Below are 24,974 nucleotides of genomic sequence, written 5' to 3'. Positions count from 1 at the left end.
AGACATGACCTTAATCTCCCACACAGAGGGTGTAGATATCAAATGGGAGTCGCCCATTCATGTAATTCCATTTGAAATTTACACTCCCTGTGTGGAAGCTTAAGGTCATGTCTTCCATAGGGGATATGATTTCAACTGGAATAGCCCATTGAGAGATACCATGATGCACTAGGCCACTAGTTGGCTGCCGAGGTCTAATGTAAATACTAAGAATAAGAGGACGACTCATTTCCAGCTGATAAGATATTAGCTCTCGTTACCATGGTGATAGCACATCTTAAGCTTCTATGAAAGATGAGTTTCTACGTATAAGACATTGTAAAGATGGTATCTTTAAAGCTGTTTTTGCATTGCTTTGGATTATTTGTGGAAAGACGTACATGGATATAGAATTAAGTCTGGTCTAGATTTTTTTATAAAGTGAAAATGTTGGCATTTTAAAGAAAACTAAATTTTGAATACCAGTCATGACGTGCGAGAACCAGAAATAGCAACATTGTAATTGCAATATCTATACCACCGATACCAACATCATCATCATCATCATCATCCCACCGCTGCTACCAGTACCATTATTTATTCACTAACTCTAGATGAAACTTGTGACATAATCTGCACAGATAGCCCTAAGCAGTCTATCCACTTTCCATAGTCTTGGCTTTAACTCCCTGAGCACTACCTGCCGATCTAACATTGCCTCTGATTGGTCAATTACATGATATCTTCACTTAATTCACCAATCAGAATGGAGCTTTGCAAATAATTCACCCCATTTTTTTTGTGTGGTGAAATTATTCTAACAAAGTTGCCGATTGGTCGAATTGATAATGAAAACTTCTTTTTTGGCCAATCGGCAGGTAGCTCTTATGGGGTTAATTCATGCTAGAAGTAGCCAACACGATACCACGGTAACAGGAGCAAGAAAATCCTTGCAACAATACCAGCTGAGACAAACAAGGAAGCCTATCATCTTCATCTTGCTTTTGCATATTAATTAACCCTGACATTGTATATGGAGTGTGTGTCTGCCAGTCAAGATTGGTATCTGGTATGCACGAGGTAATTTCTTTGTGGAATTTTTTTTCTTGCTATACTATTTACTTCCATTGTTAGAAGATGGGAGGATTAAAATACATTTTATTGGTAATGCGTTGGGTATTCTATCAGATCGATACTATAATTTAGGTATAAAAGGTGAATTCAAATTTGTCATTAAACCACATCATTAGTATATCAAAAGCCCTTGAGTAAAGAAAGCCAAAACTGAAAACCGTTTTGTCAAAACAGTTTCCGTAGCAAAGTTACATCTGTCAGTTCAGCCATTATTTAATGCATAAAAAAAACCAAATAAAAAAACCAAACAAAAACAAACAAACAAACAAAAATCAAAACAATTTCTCATGGACCCATGCATGTGCTCCTTACACACTAACCTAGGTAAACAAATAAACAAACAAACAAATCAAACTCATTAATTTGCCAGATGCCCAGGGACCTAACATGATATTTTTTCAAAGGTCCATCTATTCAAAGTCAACATTTTCCTATTTCTTTCATTACCATGGTTACATGCCTATGAAAAATGACAAACAAAAAATTAGATCTAAAAAATATAGTGAAAGGAAGTAATGCACTTATGGGCCATTCTGATTGAAATACATATACCCCCTGTGGAAGATATGACCTTAATCTTCTACATAAGGGTTGTAGATTTCAAATGGAGTCGCCTATTCAGGTAACCCTATTTGAAATTCCCACTCCTTGTGTGGATGATTAAGATGTCTATCATGTCTTACATGTATACAAGGTGTATGGATTTCATCTGGAACATCCCTTTGCCCATCACTTTCTCTTAAAACCACATTAGACCCAAACACCTTTTTTCTTGCTTATGTAAAGGCTTGCTGTTATAGTTGCTGTAAAAAATTGACTTTCTCGTATGCCACCTTGTATACAGCCTTTCTCGTACATTTGAAATTGATTGCGACATTTTGCAAGGTAGAACCTCTGTGGGTGTGGGTGTGGTGTATGAGATAGTGTTACAAATTTTGACTGCTTTTGTCCCCGATGATTTGACTGGCAGTCTGTGCATTGAATATGTTATGTGGGATTGAACTGCTCTATAAATGCCTGTACTTATGCTTGGTTGACAAGATCTTATATATATAGCAGTCCATTCACTAGGATCCACAACATGTTCATCTATCAGAGGCACAGTTCTTTAACCCCAATACATTTGTACATTAATTGAATGACCTTTGAAAATTTGGATACTAAAACTCATACTCAGCAATTTGAGGTCAAATTTTGCACTATGATTGAGGTTATTGAACTATGCCACTGGAATGAGGCCATTGTGGTCCATAGTGATAGCAGTCCATTTAAGTAGCAAGTTTAACACAGGTGTGTGAGATCTTCCTTTCAGCTGAATCTTCTTCAAAATTTTGTTTTTCCTCCTTTTTGTTTTCAAAAACTTGAAAAATCTGTTTAACTGGTTTCTCCTTCAGTTTTCCCTCATATTATTTAGTTGGTCACATGACAGTACTTGCAGTCTTGCTGCATGAGAATTGGGCTATTTTAGTTGAAATCATGACACACCCCCTATGGAAGACATGACCTTAATCTCCCAGTGTGGCAGATTAAGGTCATGTCTTCCACAGGGGGTGTATGGATTTCAACGGGAATAGCACATTGCTTTTGGCAGGGGTATTATGGATCACAGAGGAAGACATCTTTGATAAACTCTACCCCTGCTTTTGATATCTTCACATACTTCACCCTGTTTCATGTAACATTATTACTATTTGTTGAGTGGTTGAATAACCGATTTGCCAATGAAACCAGAGAAAGGTGCGCCAACGTACCGCAAATATCATTCTTGACAAGGGTATTAGGCCAACAAAATGGGCTATCCCAGTTAAAATCCATACACCCCCTATGCAAGACATGACCTTGATCTTCCACACAGGGAGTGTGAATTACAAATGGCCTGAATGGGTGACTGACTCCATTTGAAATCTACACACCCTCTGTGGAAGATTAAGGTCATGTCTTCCACAGGGGGTGTATGGATTTCAACTGGAATAGCCCAATATATTTGTGTATAAGATGAAGACAAGAAGACCAATATATATTTACTGAGCAAGGATGAGGGATTTGGGGTGGATTTTGAGCGAGGCCACATAAAACTGATGTACCAGAAACCTAAATCCTAATGCAAGTATGAAAAGTGAGAAAGTGGCACTTCAATTTCGCACAAGTAATCAAAGTATTCCGATTCTTCTTTTACTTGCGACACAAAAAGAAATGGCTCCCAGATTCTGTTGACCAAGAGAATTTGTCTTTTTGGAGATGGTACGCTCAAAAGCAGTGTACACAGAGAGCTCGGCAAATACGGCCAATGTGTCCGGAAATGGGTAAATATGGCGACGTTGCGGTTACAAGTAACCACGGTTTGGTTGTCAATATTTGGTGATTTGCAGGGTGCTGAGTGTGTAAAAATGGACAAAGTCAGGGAATATAGAGAAAATCTCACACAGAATTTTAACTAGACAGAGAATGAATACTTACTCGTTTGTCACCTACCATGTAATACTAGGGAGATCAAGGAACGAAGCCAGCGCACTGAAGTCTTAAGTTGTTTTATACATGTTACTTTATATCTCGTTTACTCTTGTGTGGTTGTGTTCTGTTACCCAGCAATTGTACAGGGTGACTCAGAGGCAGTGATGAAAAAAAATAGAATTTTAGTTTTAGAGAATAGAGAGATTTTGAAATTACTCACAGCACTTAAAGAGTATAGTAACTAGGGAGATGTTTGATTGGTTTGGGTAAAAATGTTGTTGGTTTAAGGACTGATTATTATTATTATTATTATTATTATTACAGGACATTTCTATAGCGCTCTACAGATAACACAGCGCTTGATTGATTATTGTGTTCTCCATCACACAAATTGAGATGCATTGGAAATATCAGTATGGTACATGTAGGAAGCAGTGACATAGACAGGATTTTTAGGGGGGAAGGGGCAAGGGGAGAGCAACTTTCAATGGACCAAAACTGGGCCAGAAAGGCATACAAATCTGTAATATCAGGGCGGCCGTGAGCATCAGAGGGAAGATGTGGGGACAATTTGGGCAATTGTATTATACTACCTTTGAGTAAGCCATCTTCGGGCAGGGAAACACTGTGCAGCTTGTCTGTTGTTTTCTATGTGAACGCAAGTCATATGCTTGATTTTTTAAAGGAGTATTTCGTGATCCTAGCATCCTCTTTTTATGACATTTTTCAGTAGATATCCACGAAAAAAGCTTATTTCAAAAATTTCAGTGGATTCCGATTTTGCGTTTGTGAGTTATGCATGATTATGTGTATTACATTGCTCCATAGACAATGTGTTGTAATTTCGTTCTGGTGCACCAGAACGAAATTCAAATTTAGCGATATTTTTGCTAAACGAATTAATCTGCAAGAAATATTTGGTACATAAACATTATGTAGCCAGAGGTATCCAGTGGTGTAAAAATCTCAACTTTTTTTGGGAAAAGTGGGGGGATGAGGCTGTGGATCACGAAATGCCCCTTTAATGAGAAGATTTCAAAGAATTTATATTGCTAGTTACTTGAAAACAAAGGTCTGTAAGTTCATATTGGTGAACCACCTTTTAAATAAAGCCAATCTATATCACAAAATCAAACAATTTTATTGTAAAATCTACCTGTCTAGTGTCTACCATTTAAGTCTCGGATGATGTCTGACATGCAAACATCATCAACTACGCCAATGCGAATACACACACCCATTTTTCAAACAAAATCCGTGAGCAGATTTTCACTTAACTATGCTGAAACGCAGGCATGACTCGTATAATTCACCGTATTAATCAGAATTATTCCAAATCCTTAAGTATCCTTCATTGAGTAATTCACAGCCCTTTTGATAAAGATTGATTTCCAGTTGTTTTGATACTCCATTTTTAGCCCTAAATTGGCTGCACGCACGAGTCATTGGATATGAACAGCCTTGCCTCATTGTCTAACTGTACTCATTGATTTCCCCTCTTCTGACTTACTAAGGGATAAGGATGTATCGGACAATTTCTCTCTTTAGTGACTTACTCCCTTTTACTTTTGTTCCTAGAACTACCATCCTTATGCTGTATCATGTAAAAGGCTGCAACTTGCATGAACGATATTATCAGTTACTTTCCTTTAACATTGCTAGGTTATATTATCTTAATGCTCTGCATGCTAGCCTTCAGCGTAAAAAGTTTTGAGATATTTTTCTCAAAATATCAAGCACTATCTCAAGAACCACTGAACCAATTCAGCATCGAAGTGGTTACGTAATTCTCTTGGTTACCGGATCACGCTATTTTTATATCCTTCGAGTACCATATACTTTGTGTGGTGATTGTTTGATCGTAGTTCATTACTCTGGGCGTGATCCCGTTGGCATAGTAACATTACGTAACTTCGATACTGAATACTATGCTTGTTTGTACTCATTTTGAAGCATTTTTCATGCTGATTTCAACTAATGTTATGGCAATTTACATTTCTGAAATTGTTGAATTTGTAAACAAAATTAGGAACTTGTCGTCTATAGTCGTCACCAGCATGGAGAGTGTTCAGAACTTTCAGAGTAGAAGGTATCTGAGTTCTAGTTTCATGCTCAATGACGTCCTTCTGCCAATGTTACTATTAAACATTAACCAAGGCAAAAGAAATGATGATGATGTTGCCATGGGTATAAGATACAACCTTTTGAAAGAGTTATGGGTTATTTGCCCACCTCAGGCAGATGGAAACTATTCATGATAGGTGAAAAGTTACTTCTTACTTAGACAAAGAGGGGAAAGTTAAATGGGCTATTGCAGTTAAAACCAATACACCCCCCATGGAAGATATGACCTTAATATCCACACGTGGGGGTGTAACTTTCAAATGAGGTTACCTGAATGGGTGGCTCCATTTGAAATCAACACCCCCTGTGTGGTAGATTAAGGTCATGTCTTCCTTAGGGGGTGTGTGGATCCAAACTGGAATAGACCATTGGGTGTGAAAGGGAACATTAGTGAATGGATTCATTGGGAAAATAACTGAATTTTGCTGACTGAACTAGAAAGAAAGATCTATTTGGAAGTCTAGTTTTGGACTGTTTGAATGGCGGTGAATCATCGTTTTCTCAGAATGTCAAGTGTTGTGTTGTTTACAGGTTACATTTTTAAATGAAAAAAAAAATGTTAAAATGTTGAAAATGTGAAAATATTTTCATACAATTTTAATAATGTGGATGCTGTATTCTCTTTGTACAGTCCATTCTTACACACAGCCACATTCACACACCCCTACTTGTATAGACCTACAACTGTGGATTTTTTTAAAACCAGAAAATACCCAACCAACAGTTGACCCTCATAGACCAAACCTAACCCCCAACTGAGGACATGCACCAGACACACCAGAATGCTTATATACCAAGGGGATACGCCCACCCCCATCCTCACAAATGTGGACATTGGCTTTAACAACCGTGCTTATACAACCGTGGACATCCTCGGTTGCAGGTGTGTCCCCATTTAGGCTGTCCATAGTCAGATCAAAGTCTACTATTGCAGTACTTTACTTATGCAACCACACCCCCAGACCTACACCCCACCCACACCCACACACCCCTACTCATGTCATTTGCTCTGTGCCTGTATCATTACCTCAGTTCATATATCCCCTTCTCCTCTCTTCCCTTTCATTTTTGCTCTCTTTTCCCTCCATGTCTTTTACATTGAATTATGACTAGGTCGTTATCTCTGGGCCATTTATCATCATTTGAACACATTTTTCCTAATGATTCACTGGTAATGGAAGGCCACTGAAGATCATTCATGCGACAGTCACTAGGATCTCATCAAAAACAACCTCATCCAGGAGGAAGCAGTTCATTGATCCCAATATGCTTGTACACACATAAAATGACCTTTGAATGGGTTGGGTATGAAAACTCATCCTCTCCAAGTTGAGGTCAACTTATGAGCTGTGATTGTTGAATGCAGGTTGTGGGACTGTGCAATTGGGTATGATGTCATTTTGACTAACAGTTGGCCTGATGCAAGAGAGATGGATGGATATTGAGCTCAGTAAGGCTTTTGCTTCAGTGGTCACTATAAATCAGTTTTAAAAGATGAGGCAGTGGTGGGTTAATGCTCTAGTGCCATTTGTACACCATCATCACAGTGGGCTCGTCCATTTTATATCTGCTGTACCCTTGTGGAAGATTCCACTGAGGGAGTATGTTTTTTAAATGGAATTGGCTAGGGTTAATTATTTTGAAACCCATACTCCCCTTATACCTGTATCTTCTGCAACTCTAGTGAGTATTTCAAATGGAAGTTACCCAATTGTCTATTCTATTTGAAAGCCATACTCCCTCTGTGGAATACTTTACCTAAATCTTCCACAGAGGGAGTGTGGATTTTAAATGGAATATGCCAGTGATGTGTGACGTACCTTTGGGCATCAATCAAAATATCACAGACAATGATCAAATTAAAGATTGTCCCTGTGCTGCATAACCCGGGTGCATAACATTTAAGTGTATTAATAATAATCAAAATCTTTGTTTTAAAAATAAAGTTAAATATTTGAAGAAATTTTATTGCAAAAAAAAACATGCGTCACTCACACCATGTCTACATGATCATATTCATCGTGCTGTGATCTCTTAATTCTGTTAGGGAAAAGAAAATTGAAACGAATCAAGTATTCATTTCAAACCAAATTGCCCACTTGCATACGACCTTTTCTCGCCATCGAGTCATGTTTTCCCAGAGCTGAAAAGTAGCGCATTATCAAATTAATGGTACATTAACTCGGCTAGTAATGATAGTGTATGGAATAAAATCCGTTGACTAGCATTTATCCACAATGTGAGGAGGCAAAGATCAATCTGTAATATTGTTATTGAGAAGAGAGCATCTATATACACCACAGGCGATACAAATATTGTGTTATAACTGTGTTGAGATGGGGGGGGGGAAGAAGACAGAAAGCAAAGATACAGAAAAGGAGAGATATACCAGCCTGCTATGCAGGGGTGTATTATAATACTGTATAGGGGTATAGGGGGTGCAGCAGAACCCCTCAAAACCACAGAGGTTCACTTTGAGGTATACCAGGCGTGTATGCATGCAATTGTAGGCCTATAGGGGGTGTAGCAGAGCACCCTCAAAAACCACAAAGGTTCACTTTTTGCTATTTTTGTTCATTAAAAAGGTCCAAAAGTGCAAAAAAGCACTAAAAGTTCCACTTTTTGGCAATAAGGCAAAAGGCGAAAATTTAATGGTTTTTGTCCACTTTTTACAAAAATTCTGTGCAAGTACATGCACTTTATATCATTCAAAAATACACCCCAAAATAAATCCTGTGTACAGGCATGACTGGTAGACAAACAAACAGACATAAAGACAGACAGACAGTGTGAACAAAGTGAGGGGGAAACAGTGACAAATAGACGTTCAGAAAGCGGCGGGGAGAAAGAGAAGAAAGCTCTTAAGACTAAAGGAAGAAAAGGAATGACAAAGCAGAAAAATGTTAAAATCCATTTTATTTCAGGCCTTGGGCATATCCGATTAATTTGTTATGTTTGATATGACACTTGTAAGGCAAGAGATATATAAATATTAGAATAGCTAGTATACACACTAAAACTGTCGCGCAAAATAGGTTTCTTCAGTCAGATCCCTGAGTCGGATAAGATATCTAATACAGCAATTTTAATTTCTTAGTCTGCATGGGGTACAAATCATTAATGAACCTAATGAAGTCTCTCGTAAATTCTTGGTGCACGAAACAGGCAGGGCAGGTCAGAGGAAGCTATTCCAATTGAAATCCATACACCCCCTGTGGAAGACATGACCTTAATCTTCCACAAAGGGAGTGTGATTTCAAATGGGGTTACCTGAATGGGTGACTCTATTTGAAATATACACTCCCTGTGTGGAGATTAAGGTCATGTGTTCCATGGGGGTGTATGGATTTCAACTGGGACAGCTCATTCTGGTGGTTTTTGATTCCAAGATGAAAGAATGAGAAAAATGGTAAGAGAAGAGAGAGAGTCAGAGAGGAGAGAAAACAATGATACAGAGAGATATGGAGAAAGAGAGAGAAAAGGGAAGATTATTAATTTAATAGTTACATACAATGATTTATTTGAAATAAGGAAACGTCTTAAAAACAAAGTTTTATAGCATTTTACTAATCAGATAAAAACAAAAGAATCAACTGTCCACCCCCGGCTGTCCACATGATGAATTTCTGCGGGCACGTCCTTGCCATTGTCACCGATGAATATTCATGAGCTTCTGTAGTGTACATCCGTCCAGCCATCCTGCTACCAGGGAAGAAATCTTACACCTCCCATAATGCATTTCTCCCAGTTAAATTTTCAGTACTGATTTGCTATCTAGTGCAGCTTGGGTCGAGATAGTGATGAAATGTACCTCAGTTAACAGACGCCATCCAGATATTGCAAAATATGTTTATTTCTTGACTATCACCCCATGTTTAGCCAGTCTATTCTCAAAATGAAAACAAAGGAAACTTGTACAAAGTACTGGGAGTGTCATTTGATGAAATGAGGTGATATGTATCATGTTGCAAAGGATTCTGGGATGGGTCAGATATCTTCTCTTTCCTGCTACTAGCCAATGATTCATGGTGCACTGGACACTGGGATTAATAGTTTCAATGGACAGTATGGTGAATTCAAAATAGTATACATGGACTTGCGGGCATTAGATGAATTAACATACATACTTTATTGTGTTCTAGGACGTGCTAAAACTTAATGTGGGTGGTGATTTCGTGTGATTATTTTAAGAACAGGTTTACCTGTTTAAAAGCTTTTTGTAATTTTCCTATAAATTGAACGAGATATAAATGACAAAGTGGCAAGAGATGTCATGAGATTAGACATATTTATATTTTAAACTGTGTAGACGAAAGGTTAGCCTAAAATGAGCCCATTTAAAAAAATTGTTGCTATAAGGTAACTGGATTAAGAAAATATCAGAAGAACTTTAGTTTTTAAAAAATATCTATAAGTGTCATAGAGGACACTCGGAAGATAGACAGGTTCAATAATTTGAGTATTGGATGCTGGCACATCAGGAGGATATTCCAGTTGAAATCCATACACCCTCTATGGAAAACATTGCCTTAATCTTCCACATAGGGGTGTAGATTTCTAATAAAGTTGCCCATTCAGGTAATTCCATTTGAAATTCTCACCCCCTGTGTAGAAGATTATGGTCATGCATTCCATAGGGGTTGTATGGATTTCAACTGGAATACACCAATGCTACACTGATAAAATGGAGGGAAAATCAAGTTGCTTGATGATACCAATATCCCAGAAGCTAAATATAACAGCGTTGAAACAAGAATGAACATATCAAGTTTGACAGGTGCACGTCAGACTGTATCCACAATAGCTGCCCTATACACATTTGACAATTGCTGCATTCTTATATTGTACATATCTATCAAAATAACATCTGGCAGCTATTGCAGATATGGCCTTCTTACTCTAACCCCGTGATGTGTGAAATCATTGCAGGTGTCGAGATTGACAAATTTAAGATGGCCGACTGAATTCGCAGTTGACAAGCGCCAACGCAGACATCCCCAGGCAACCAAAACTTGTGTTTTATCTGTCTGTTACGCTAGTGCAGTGGTTGGCAAGGTTTCGTGACTGTGTGAATTAGTATATGGGTCAAGTTAATCCCTGATTGCATTCTGACAGAAAGCAGTATCTGCTGTTGACCTAGTTAACACCATACTTTCTTATAGCTTTGCTATGATCTGTTACCCAGTTAAACGTGTATGCCAATATTAGCATAATTATGCAATTATACATACATCTTAGGACCCAAGTCACCAAAACAAGTTGGACAATCCTGCATATTTGAATCATTTCTACACAAGATACTTTAGACCACAGTAGCCTCATCCCAATGGCATACTCCAATAACCTCAATTGAACAATCACAGTGCAAAATTTGACCTCAAGTTGCAGAGTATGAGTTTTTGTACTCAAATTTTCAAAGGTCATTGAATGAATGTACAAATGTATTGGGGTTGAAGAACTGTGCCCCTGATAGATGAGCATGTTGTGGATCCTAGTGAGCTAGATTAAGTTGTGTTCACAAGTTGTACAAATGACAATCTCTTGAACCGTATTTCTTCTTCACAAAGATAAGACTGGTATTTGTTTCCCATTAAACATGTATTTATGGTTGGTCTCCGAGGTCTTTGTCCAATCTATTTTTTCCTTGAAAAGCCAAATCTTGCGATTCGGTCACCTGTAGTTTGATATTTGGTCAAGCAATTTGAATATTTATGGAAAGCTATTGTATTCCAGGTTCAAATCGATGGTCCCTCTTTGACCTATATTTGTGTTGTACAGTGTTTCGGATCTGGAGAATCCCAGCATCTTTTGCAACATGTTACACCACCCTCATGTAATCACATGACGCTCATATAGCTTTGCACAGATTCACTGTAAAATATGCCTTTTCCATGTTGAGAATACACTGGGTAAACAGGGGTCATTAATAAATAAAGAACATATTCTGTAAGATGCGGACATACTCTATTCTTTTTGTCAGTAAAGACCTGCATTTGAAATGGATAGCCAACAAGCGCATGAGACCGAAACTGAAAAACAAATACATTGTAGGAAGTGTATATCTTCTTGTTATAGTTTGTTTTATGGATCTAATTAGAAATTAGTAAAGGCAAACTTGTTTTAATTTTATACTCTTTTTTTAAAGGAAATTATGCTTAATTTTATAATCCTTACAGGAAATAGACCTACAACTACAAACTGAATACTATTCTATATAGTCAAAAGGTGTTGTTTTAAAATTTTATTTATGAAAGAGAGATGGAAATCTTAAATTCTCACGTTAATTTCATCAATAGGTAAGGCGACAGAAAACAACAGTCCTATTTTATGGTCTCGACCGACCCAGAGTTTGCATATTGCAAGAAATTTTTTCTTCTTGCAAAGCCCTAAAATCATGCAAAATCAGTCGTTTTGGGGCCAAAATCGATTGATTTTGACTGAAAATTGTTGAAAAAAATTTAAGAGAATTTTCAAAATATGTTTGCAAAAAAAAACAAACATTTTTTTACTAAATTTTCAAGCTTTTAGGGTCATTTTAACCTCCAGAAAAAATTCCAAAGCTACCAATCCTACTTAAAAATTCAATCTGCTTGTAAAACTGGAGAGGTTTTTTTTTATTGCTTGATGACAAATTAATAAGCAGTTGATTTACTCACAAGTTGGATAAAACTTGCAAAATCAGCAGCCCAAAAGCAATGCATAAACATAATAGCATATTCTATATGCAGGCACACACGCAGGCTTACGGGATAGATTTGGAAGAATTTGCAAGCTATTTACTTTTCATTATATCCCGGATGCATTCTCTTGTTAATTTGGTAATGGGGAGGCACAAACAGTGCATTTTATAAAGCGACACACAAGCATCCATTAAAAATAGCCATTCAGTTAAAAGCTGTGTACAGCTAATATGCATCGTGGTCAGAGGGATATATTGTACTTGGAAATTGTTAAGGATAGTTAATCTTTGTTCCTTAATAATGCAAGCATAAATTTGCATTAGAAAATTGTAAGACGACTTGTAATGCTGATTTTATCTTGATTTATTTGACTATTCTCTACTAGGCAATCAAGCACATCAGCTTACTTGTCAAGTAAAGTCAATCTTAATTTACATAAAACCTTTTATGGCGTTGAATTAATAGTTTGTTAATAGTTTGTTGAACACTTCATTTAAATATAGGATTCTACTTCCTAAAGTATAATAAATGTTTATTTTGGCCATATTCAAGAGAAATGTTATTGGTCAGATGGAGTTGATTCTCAAGTTTCAAAGAACAATTATAATATCAAACTTCTGAGTACTGTCAACTCATTTGCTCTGAACTTCCTCTGATAACTTACATGCACTACCTATTATAATAGTTTACATGTATCTATTGAAGAAATTTTATATTTGCTATCTTCATTAGATACCTTACATTTGCTATCTACATACATTGATGTTGCTGTCTACTGTAGATAACTTGCCAAATGTTCTATCTACTATAGATAGTGTATACATAGTGATATCTATTGCACATGTTTTCAATTTGCTATCTTCAGTAGATAGCTTACATCTGCTATCTACTATAGATAGCTTACATTCTTTTTATGATAGATAATTTGATAGCTAGTTAATGTGTCTAATCTGGAATATTGTACTTGTTAGGCCAAAAAAATAAAGTTCGTCTCAAAGCTTGCGCGCGGGTGTTTGTAAAATCCCACGATTTGACAAAAAACAAATGCGGAAATTTTTTTATTTCAAAAAAAAATTTGTTTATAGTTTTTTTCCAGAAAAAATTGGCGAAAATCAAGACTTTTTTCTCAAAATACTATGAAAAAAGTCGGGAATAAAAAAATTAAAAAAATCACATTTTTTCATTTGTTTTTAAATTTCTCGTGAGCTTTGAGACAAACCTTTCTGTTTTTGGGCCTTATCTTCAGTAGATAGCTCTCAGGTATATTTGTGCACTTTAGATATATATACTGTTTACTATTGAAAGCTTACATTTGCTTAACTCTCTCATTTGTCATTGGGCAGGAAAAACCTATGTACTTGTGACCCTTGAACATGCTTAAAACAAACCTGCCATGAGCTTACATAGGAGTTTTTTCTTTAAACATGTTCAGGGGCCAATGACACATAGGATGTTGTGCTATCTTAAGTAGATTGCAGTAATTACATAACTCTCCACAGATGATTGAACTCAATGACATTACTCTCTATTGTAGAAGAAAACAAAAACAATGCAATTTATTTGTTAAGTATATATGATATTGTTATTTTGAACTACCATAAAAATAGAGTATAGATCAAATGTGAACGACTAATAAATTAAAATTGAACAATTTGTACAAATTATTTTATCTTTATTTGATCAGGTATCTGTATTTTAATAGTTTGTTGCATAAGTTGATATCCTATGGAACTTCATATTGAGATTTAATTTTGATAGGCTTTTTAAAATTAAGTAAGACATATATTCTCTCCATTGTATTTCTGTATATCATGTCTATAGTACTTGACATTTAAGTAGTGAAAATCAATAAAACAGTCAATAAATCCTTTCTTTCCTATTGTTTATTGTTAAGTTCGATGGAGCATATCTCAATAGTGGCACTGGCGACATCCGGGCTCAGTTGTGGCGAGGAGTCACATATTCTCTCCATTGTATTTCTGCTAAATTATTATTCTTCATAATAAGTAATTATATAAAACTTGTTTAATTTTATGTATTTTTTTTTCTTGTTTTTTGTCAATTTCAGATGAATCGACCAATGCAGGTGAAACCAGCAGACAGTGAAAGCAGAGGAGGTAAGAATAACACAATACCCAACGTCCCAATTCAATTCCTTTTATACCATTCATACATTTTATGAACTTACCATTTTGATATGGTGTTATAAATAATACCCTTAAAGAAGGAGCTAAATGTTTTCTGCATAGTAGACAACATAGTTGGTTGAACGGTGCAAAAGTGGATGAGATATTAAGCAAGATATTGTAGAAAATGCATTTTGTAATTTTATATCTAAATGTCAATTTTTTTCAGAACTATTATAAATCTTGTCATTTTATGAAATCCTTGGAAATTTAAATTGGTTTGCACTCGGGAAGTAGTAAAGATTAGGGCATTGTCTTTTATTGATATTTATACAGCTACGCCATTTGTAAATTCAAGAGAAGGACGGGTTCAAAAGCTTATACAAAGCAATATGTTTATTCATTGTGTCCACCTCTTGATATGCATAAAACAAGTTCAGGTTCTGTACCGTTGCTTGGTAAAATTTATGTAAATTATTACGCCTTTGATTTTGTGTGTATTGGGCTATTCCAGTTGAAATCCATACACCCCCTATGGAAGACATGACCTTAATCTTTCACACAAGGGGTGCAGATTTCAAATAAGATTACCTGAATGGGTGGCTCCATTTGATAGTTACACCCCCTGTTTGGGAGATTAAAGTCATATCTTCTACAGGGGGTGTATGGATTTCAACTAGGATATACCATCTCATTTTGGTCAGTTGTTTGTCATCACTAGCGGGTTAAGAAACAGCAGACGACGTAAGAATATGTCAATATTAGTTGCAGGAAAATGTGTGCGCTTTCAACATGGCCGTCCATGGCTAGTATGATGCATATCTGTCGTCTGCTTGACAGGTACGAGAAAAGAAAATAATGCGACGGAAAAAAAACCCTGTCATCCGATATGCAGGTGATATGTTTAAAAAAATTACTCACAGAGCTTCTTAATTAACATCAGAATGTCTAGTGAGTATAAAATATTTAAAACTTGGCATATATGTGACAAAAAGGTTAGGAAAGATGAGCAGTGTGTGGAAAGATATAAAATATAAGAAAGGAGAAATAAAAGGCATGCTTATTAAATTAAACTTGATCATTGGATAGGCATTATACTAGGACTATTGACAAGGCAAATTGCTGTATGTTCTATTGACTTCACCAATTTAGCACATCCTTTTTACAAAATGCTTTGTAACATTGTGTTTTATTTCCGAAGCACTGAAAACAGGATGGTAAATATTGAAGTATTAAGCTTACACCGGAAAAGGAAAGTATAGTAGCGGAATTTAAAAGTTAATTGCTACTTTTTCTGTGTGAATTGTATAGCATTATACAGGTGTAACCAAACTAAGGTAGAATAAAGTATGAAGTCTAAAGGACGGTAATTAGATGTAACCATTTACCGTGATGAGATGGTCGTCTCCTAGCGTGGAAATTTAATACGAACCTACTTCTGATATTGATCCGTTCCGTAGATTGGATGTCTAATAATGTTACAATACTTAGCAAACATGCTTTAATTCAATTTCTTTTCCGATCATTTCAAAATTTTACCACTGCACACAATTTTCATGCTTGAAATGTAAAATAAAAACATGACAGAGATTGCATTAAAAAAAAAATGTAAATAATAAATGTGGTGTGTCTGTATGGCTGTGATATTATTGAAAATTTAAATTTATTGGGGCATAGTGGTATTTGCACAACTGTGTGCATGCTTGAGTCCATGTAACTTAATTTGCCCTGCGTTTGCTCAATGATACTGAAATGCTCAGGGAGAGGAACAAACTGGAGCTGCTTATATTCTGAATAGAAATTGGTGATCAATTAAAGATGGCAATATTGTCTAAGAATGCATTTTGTGTAGTATATAGAGGGAAGATTTTTAATATATCAGCTGTAACCTTAAGCAGTTAGGATTAGGGTGTGTAGGATTAGGGTTAAGGTTTAGGTTTTTGGATTAGGATTAGGATGAGATTTAGGGTTAGGATTAAGATATTAGGGTTAGGGTTTGGATTATGGATGGGGGTGGCTGGATGGAGGGTGGCCCGGGGGTGACAACCAATATTTTAAATTTGCACCTCTTCAATTGACTGACATAGCTTTTAAAAAAATACATTAGATTAGATCTGTAATGGGCTATTCCAGTTGAAATCCATACGCCCCCTGTGGAAGACATGACCTTAATCTCCCACACAGAGGGGATTTGAAATTCACACTCCCTTTGTGGAAGATTAAGGCCATGTCTTCCATAGGGTGTGTATGGTGTTTCAACTGAAATAATCCAATGTGGCTCAACATAGTTCAGTAACGGACCCTTTTTTCAGGGTATATTGCTTAGTTTTCTGCCAAGACATAACAAATTAAAAAAAAATCATAATTACGCACCACTGCTTCACAAACTGTTGTATCTCAAAAGGCTGCCTTGTATGTCTTTTTAAATTATTGTCATGTAATTGTTAAGAGATACACATAAAATACACTTCATATATTACTTTTGAAGTATTATCACAATATTACAATCTCGACCATTAATAAAAAGAAAGAAGCATGCTGAAATATAAATTAACAATGTGAAACATGCAACAATTATAATAAAATCACACAAGGGAGCATTTTGAGATACAGCAGCATGTGATGCAGACGACGATACGTAACATAATATTAAATTGTAGAATTCTTCTGCATTATCCTTAGGGTTCAGAAAGACTAGCCCTTCAGTCATAATGCTACTAAGTGACTGATGAACATGATACCGAGTGGATTAATTTCGTGAAATCAGATCAAAATTGTCACAAACATACAACTTATTTATACCAACAAAAAATATAATTAGTCGTATCATGTGTTTGCATGTAGAATGAAATAGGCTATGAGGTTCTTAAGAGGTGCTGGAACCTACAGTTTGTCAGGTTGGGTAAAGCAGGATGCGGAGAAGACTCGCAGCCCTTAAGCAAAAAATATAAATCAATCCAGACAGAATAAAAGTACAGAAACCTTCACGGTGGCAGACATTTGGCTATTCCAGTGAAAATCCACACTCCCCTGTGGAAGATTTTGGAAATACCTTCCACAGAGGGAGTATGTTTTTTAAATGTAATTTGTCAGAGTTAATCATTTTGAAACCCATACTCCCCCTGTATTATGGCTTTACTATGATCTTCCACAACTGGAGTGAGTATTTCAAATGGAATTTACCCAGTTTGTCTATTCTATTCAAAATTGATACTCCCTCTGGCAGACTTTTGGATTTTAAATGGAATAGCCCAGTTTGGTGTGGTCTGCGATATTCCCGTTTAATGATAATCATCAATATAGCTCATGAAAACTAAATGATAAGAATGTCCACACTCTGTCAGTTCACCATCTCACCCTAGCTTATCAGTGCCGGCCAGCTAGCTACAGTGTGCTCATTCCCCGGTACCAGTCAATTTTTATACATACGTGTCCTCGCGTTTCTACCGCCAAAAGGCATTTCTCGCATGTGCGACCGCTGCCAGGTCTCATTAAACAAAGATACATGCGAGAGTTAGCCATTGCCCCAAGAGGGACGCAATGACTTCAATTCACCTTTATTTTTTAACATAAAGCTTAAGAAAAAGCAAAACATGGATGATATAGAGTAGGGCCCTATATAAGAAATGCAAACTTGGCTGTAGTAGGACTGTCAATAGCCAATACTCAAATGCAGCTAAGTGTTAGTCTAAATAAGCTTATACAAGTGACATGAAATCCACATCAAACTAATGTAAAAAGCACTGTGTTCCCTTCAAATATGACAATACTGTGCAACATATATTTTCACATTTTTGGGTGAGCTTTCATATGATTGTAAAATTTAACAGCACTAAAAATAGTGGTATTGAGTCCATTGCATACGTATGTTCATGCAGGAAGCCAGTGAAAATAAATTATATACAGGTGAATTATGTTTAACATTGTTGAATCGTAAAAATACCCTGTCTAAATAAATAACACAATTTTAGAGAGTATTTGCCTGAACTGCAAATGAAGATTACTGTATTGAGCAGATCTCCCCGCTCTTTCCAAATTCTGAATTGTTATATTTTTGCCAGACATCCAGAGATGAATGAAGCTTATAACTGTGTCATTTCTGAAAGATATGCAAGTTGTAATAAGCAATAGACGTGATTGTTACCTTTTGCACTCCTGTGTGCAGACTGCTGCATGCAGAATGTCAAAGTTGTGACACATTTCAGGCAGAATAATTTGTTTTGATTGTTGATGATCTTTTGGAAACACAAAATTAGAACACTAACATCTTCAGTGTTTCTTTTTTATGTTTCTGTGTTTTTTATTTTTACAAGATATCACACAAAAAAGAATTACAAAGCAATAAAAAAAAATCACAAAAGATCACAAAAAAACAAAAAATAGCACAAATTTAACATCAATGATACAATCCAGCAACAAATGTTGAAAAATCATAGCATACCTCATAGCATAGATCATGCAGCCTTCAAAACTTTATGAAATAGATACAGCTAAAATACATCTTCAGTGTTTCTTTAAATAAGCCTCAATAATATCGTTTTTTTGTGTCACATACAAAGTGCATTTTATTTTATGACTATCAGACCCATGTTTAGCCAGTCTATTCTCAACTTGAAAACAAAAGAACATTTATGTAAATAAACAGAAGTGTCATTTGATAAAAAGAGGTGATGTATCATGTTGCAAAGGATTCTGGGAAGTGTTTCAGGTTTGATTTATCACAATTCCCACAATGCATCATGGGTAGGCATGCTTTTATTCTGTGATCCCAACTTGCTCTGCAAGATGAATAATTCATGAGATACATTCCTATAGCTATATGTATACATGTTTAGCTACGTTTGATCTTTTCTCGTCAAATATCAACATCGATTTTGATAAGTTTACCCCCTATTTGCTGCATATTTGCATATCTGGGGCAAATATGTTTAATCTCTCTTTTGACATGCTCACTTTTAAATCAAAACTGACACGAAATGAATCCATATTATCTACCGAGGCAAAATAGTTTTGTTTGTTTTGAGCAATTTCACAGGTGTGGTGTATGGTTAACATGAAACGTGTGTCCCATTAGTACTAAAATGGTTCATTTTATGTGCCGTATTTGGTTATTTACCGTGTAATAACGAGCGTACCAGACAGAAATACACCATAGATCTGTCGCAGTCTCGCAGAACTACTCAAAATAAGGCTTGCTGAAAGAATGAAGCTTATTTAACGCAAAATGACATTACTCTGTGGGGTTGTGATTTGAATATCATTAGGAACAGAAAACACAGTGCTACATTATTCGTTCATGCACCATTTTCACCCAAGAATTTTGTGTTTAAATTTAAAAACAAAAAGTTATTATTACTTTTAAGAATACTTATTTTGTTTTGCTCAGAGTGAAGCTTAAGTTGAAAGAGCAAGCTTGATCATTTGGCTGTTAAGGCCACCCCATGTGACTTCAATGTATTGTTTCCTATTCTGTTATAAACAAAATGAGCAAAAAAGTAAACAAACAGATAAACAAGCTAGCAATCAATCAATTATTTTGGCATTTATGGAACTTCAATGCCGTAATGTATGATTTTCTTTTAAGTTTAATTTTGTTAGTATTTACCCAAAATGATGAAATAATATGAATATTTTAAAGCTGAAATAATATTAGTAAGGTTTCTGTCCATTTTAATGAAGTAAATGGAAAGAAACCATTTGATTTGGAGCTCTTTGAGGGATTTGATGTCGTAATTGCAACATTAACCCGATTCCAATATCAGTGTAAGATGGGACATATGTAAATATTACACACCAAAAATCAGGTTTGAAAAAAATAACCAATTTCATTTTTAAATGCGCCGTACAAAAAGCAGCTTGGTACAATATTCATGCTGCGTCTTTTTTACATTTTTTTTATATAGTAGTAGCCTCCCAGTTTCTTTAAAAAAATCAGCTTCATTCAAAAATATAATACTACTGCAAGAAACAGTCATAAAAAAATCATGCGGATTCAAATTCAGGTTTATTCATATTTCCAAGACTTATTTATATTTTCAAACAGCCTGTATGCATGATAGAATAGGATTTGATAGCATTCATAGTAAGATGCAAATGGAAACAAAACGACAGGCGTTGAAAAAAAAAATGAAATTCAGAAGCTCGCTTATGAAATGAATCGGCAGGAATATGGCAAGACAGAGGGATCAGATTGCCGGCTTATGCGGACTGTTTCATGCAAGGGTAATAATGTAAACCGAACAAATTAAACACAATACTGGCAGATGTCACTTGATAGGAGGATGTTCACTCGGCTGTTCCAGTAGAAATCCATACACCCCATATGGAAGATGCGACACAGGGAGTGTGAAATTTGAATGGAGTCGCCCATTCAGTGTCGTCTGCTCCAAAATGAGTTATTCCAGTTGAAATCCATACACCCCCTATGCAAGACATGACCTTAATGTTCCACGAAGGGGGTGTGAATATCAAATGGAGTCGCCCATTCAGTGTCGTCTGCTCCAAAATGGGTTATTCCAGTTGAAATCCATACACCCCCTATGGAAGACATGACCTTAATCTTCCACTCAGGGGGTGTCCATATCTAACCGGCGTACCTGAATGGGTGGATCCGTTTGAAATCTACCCCCCCCCTGTGTGGAAGGTCATATCTTCATACAGGGGGTACATGGATTTCAACTGGAATAGCCCATTTGTGATAGTGGAAGCTCTTTTTTATATGTTTTAAAAGGGAGGCAGGATGCATATAGTATTATTTACCCTTAACATTTACTTTGTCTTGAAAAGGTGAAGGACTTCAATTATGCAGTGTGTTTAGCAATGTTATGCGAATACCAGTATGTATAGTCAACTATATTGCCATGCAGGTTAAGCATGCCTGTTTGAACAAACAAACACAAACAGACAAACAAGTAAGGCCAAGAAAAAAAAATTGTTTGCTTGCCCTCAATTGAATTTTAACAATTGGGTCGGTCGGTCGGGATTTTTTTTTTTTTTTTAAATTACTAACCAACTCTACTGTTTGTAATTAATTAAGGCTCAAAATATGAAAAATCAGACAATTTTGGTGTCAAAATGAATCAACTAACATTACAAAACAACTAAAATGTTGAACAAAAACTCTAAAATACATTTTTTTTACATCTTCAGAATGCAAAAATTTGAAAAGAAAAAAAAAACTTTTTCAGGAATTTCCAAAATTAGGGTCGGTATTCTTTTGTACAGTAAATAGAAAAAAACAACTTTTTTCTGATTTCCAAAATTAGGGTCGGTCGGTTGAGGGCAAGCAAACAACTTTTTTTTTTTTGGCCTAAAGGGTATGCATAATGGTGAAGCATTTATTTGTCTGTCACAAAAAGAAATCGGATTTATTCATTTGGTAATTTGTTATTTTTGTTTGTTTATTAGCTATTGGTTCGTTCATTCAACTCCTACCTTCCTTCTTTCCTTTTTACACATCTTTTTACACTTTCTTTTCCTGCTACAGTCAATTAACAGAATTGGGCTATTAATTCCCATTAGGTAGATGCTGTACCTTTTAAAATCATATGTATAGACGTGAAATATAATTTGCTTCTTAATATATCAATATGTAACCGAGAAATATCTAGACTACCTGCTTGGGAAGGTTTCATCAATGATCCATATTTCATGAGGCCCTGCTTGGCGAAAAAAATATAAAAATTACATTGCCCGGAAAATTTTGTACACTACACTTTTGAAAATAGTTACATCTACAATCTATATTAAAGAGGCCCAGCTTTTTGCTGCAGAAACGAGAAAAATATAAAATGCAGAGATTTTAAATTGGAATATGCTGGAAGGAAGCAAAGTGACAAGAAAATGACATTACGGTAATAGAATATAATCACATGTGGCAGGTATATTCATTAAGCTAATTACTAGGAACATGACAAATGGCCTTAAGTTAAGCCCTAATTGGCCTCCCCGTAGGCTACGCATCCCTGCCAGCAAGTATATTGAATGGCTTCTTGGGCTTTTGTACTCTGAATACCTCCCAGGCTTTTCTCTTGTTTTGTTGTAGCCATTTTTAGAGTATATCATTTTATGGATATAAACCATTTTGATGGGGAATTGGAGTGAAGAGCGTTATGTTTGCAGTCAATTTTTTTTGCTGCTGCATCTTCAGTCTTGTCTATGTTGAAATATGTGGTGTGATCAAGCAAAATCAGTCTAAAGTCGGGCATATTTAATTTACAGTTTTCTATGTGATTGCATCAATCGTTTATAAAGTTATATTTTGCATAAAAACACATTGAAATTGAAAACTGTTTTTTAGGATTTTCTCCAAAAATGAACATTTTTGCCCAAATTTGACCTTACAGATGAATTTATTAAGTCTTTGCCATTCTAAATATGTATATTTATATAAACTTATGACCAATAATTGAGCAGTTATGAGGTCCAAAAGTTTCTGTAATTTCTGGGTTAAGACCACCCTTAATGACTTTTAAATGCCAAATTTCTCATTATAACAAAAATAAGAGATCCATGCACAGTTTTAGATAATGGCAATACGTAAATGTTGACATCAGATCATAATGATATCTAAACCAAGAAAGTATGTAGATTTTCTGTAGTAGAATTAAAATAATATTCATATTTATTGTTAAACATATTATCACAATATATTATACATAGGAAAAGCCTTTTATACAGTGATTAATGACGGGTTTGACTAAATTGTAATTAAATAACCATATCATATAACATATAATAAAAATATATCTCTTCCTGTTATAGAACTTGAGTAATACAGCTCCATACATAAATATTGTGCATTGAGATTTATACTGGTAGTGTAACTGTCATGCATGCAATATGCTTAAAAAAAAAAAGCCATTAACTCATTAACAATGGCAACCCCGTTTTATATTAAAAGACATCAACATTTGTTTAGGTAGGATGCTTATTTTGAAAAGAAATATGGCATTTAATGGTCTTAAAATAGCGCAATAATTACGGGAAGTCAAGGGCAGTCATACTACGTGATTTTGGACTAGCCCTCTATGGCTGAGTGTAAGTTAGAATTTGAAGTGAGAATCAAAGGCTATGGTTTTTAATTTTAAATTTGCTGAGAAGTCCATCATGGCTGGCAAATTCACTGAAGTGAGGCATATGATCACCAAAATGTTACCCAGAAACAACAGAAATGAAGAAACAAAAGTCAGTACAGATTTGCAATTATATAGGCCTAGATAGTGATCCCTGCAAAAATGTAAAATAAGTAAAATTGGTGGGAATTGCTTAAACGTGCAGATAAGTCAATAAAGGTGTCATTTATAAAATATTTTTGGAAAACAAAGATAATGGCAGTGTTGGTGATAAATATGCGGCGGCTCCTTGCAATTTATGCATGTAGAGACAGGTGTCTGAATGAACAAACTGGCCTAACATTGACACAAACATTTTTAGTTTGTATCACTTGCATGGTGTGTTAATTAGTACCCTCATTCTCTTACAAAAAATGCACATCTGATTTTTGGTGATTTTTTTTAGATTTCCTGATTTAGTGAATCGCTGAGAGTGCCTTTAATTGCTAATTACCTTTTGTAATTTTTTCATGAATAAAAATGAATGAGCTAGAACCAGAATTCAGGCAGCTTTGTCATTGACTGTGCAAGGATAGGTGTTTCTGGATTCAAAGAATATGCATAATGAAACCAACTAATTAATGAACTTCTTGCTTCTTATTGAGTACGTACTATGCATATTTATTATTATATGGAGGACTCGTTTTGGTCTATACAATTCATGTCTGTAATTAAGATGCCGGACTATAAAATAGTATCAAATTTTAACGAGTTTCAGTCAATTTCCCACAAACGACTGGATTCTTATGAAATGCTATAGATTGCTGTGGTAGCTCAGGAAAGAACTGATTGTATCGGCTAAGATTGCAAAATGTCATCATGAAATCAGAAAGCATAAAATCAATGTGCAATCAGCTAAATGCAAGCCCCCAAATTGATTTTGATTAAATTCTGCCCGGATTTATGCACTTTTTGTATTAAATTACAGACAAGTATTTTTGTTTTTTTGATGTGAATCACTTTTCCTTCTTAAGCCAAAGCAATTTATAGCATTTCATAACATAAGAATCATTACTCTAACGACGGAAATTACACAGTGATGACATGTGGCCAAGATGTCCTGTCGGCAAGACCCATCAGTATGGTACAGATGTAGTGTGCCAGGAAGGGTGTATGTGCTAATAGCTCCCTTGTAGTAATTGTCAAGCTTTGAGCTTTTCATAACCATGTGATGGAGGTAATGCCAGTTCTTTTAGTTAAAGCATTGGGATATTCCAGTTGAAATAGGCCTACATACACCCCCTGTGGAAGATATGTCCTTTATTTTCCACACAGGGAGTGAGACTTTTAAATGGGGTTACCTGAATGGGTGGCTCCATTTGAAATATACACCCTCCTGTGTGGGAGATTATCATAGGGGGTGTATG

General features: G+C 35.6%; 1 protein-coding gene across 1 annotated transcript in view; it reads left to right on the top strand.

The window, feature by feature from the left end:
• The window catches only part of LOC140142728 (CUGBP Elav-like family member 3-A), a 250,638-nt gene that overhangs the window by 90,873 nt on the left and 134,791 nt on the right, over positions 1–24,974 (top strand). The window contains exon 3 of the mRNA XM_072164723.1: positions 14,437–14,485. Coding sequence (XP_072020824.1) covers positions 14,437–14,485 — 49 coding nt within the window. The remainder of the gene's footprint in view (positions 1–14,436; positions 14,486–24,974) is intronic.

The sequence above is a fragment of the Amphiura filiformis genome, chromosome 20, assembly GCF_039555335.1.
Source record: "Amphiura filiformis chromosome 20, Afil_fr2py, whole genome shotgun sequence".
Lineage (NCBI taxonomy): Eukaryota > Metazoa > Echinodermata > Ophiuroidea > Amphilepidida > Amphiuridae > Amphiura > Amphiura filiformis.
Note: the sequence above shows the minus strand (reverse complement) of the source record. Positions and strands in the feature narration are given on the sequence as shown.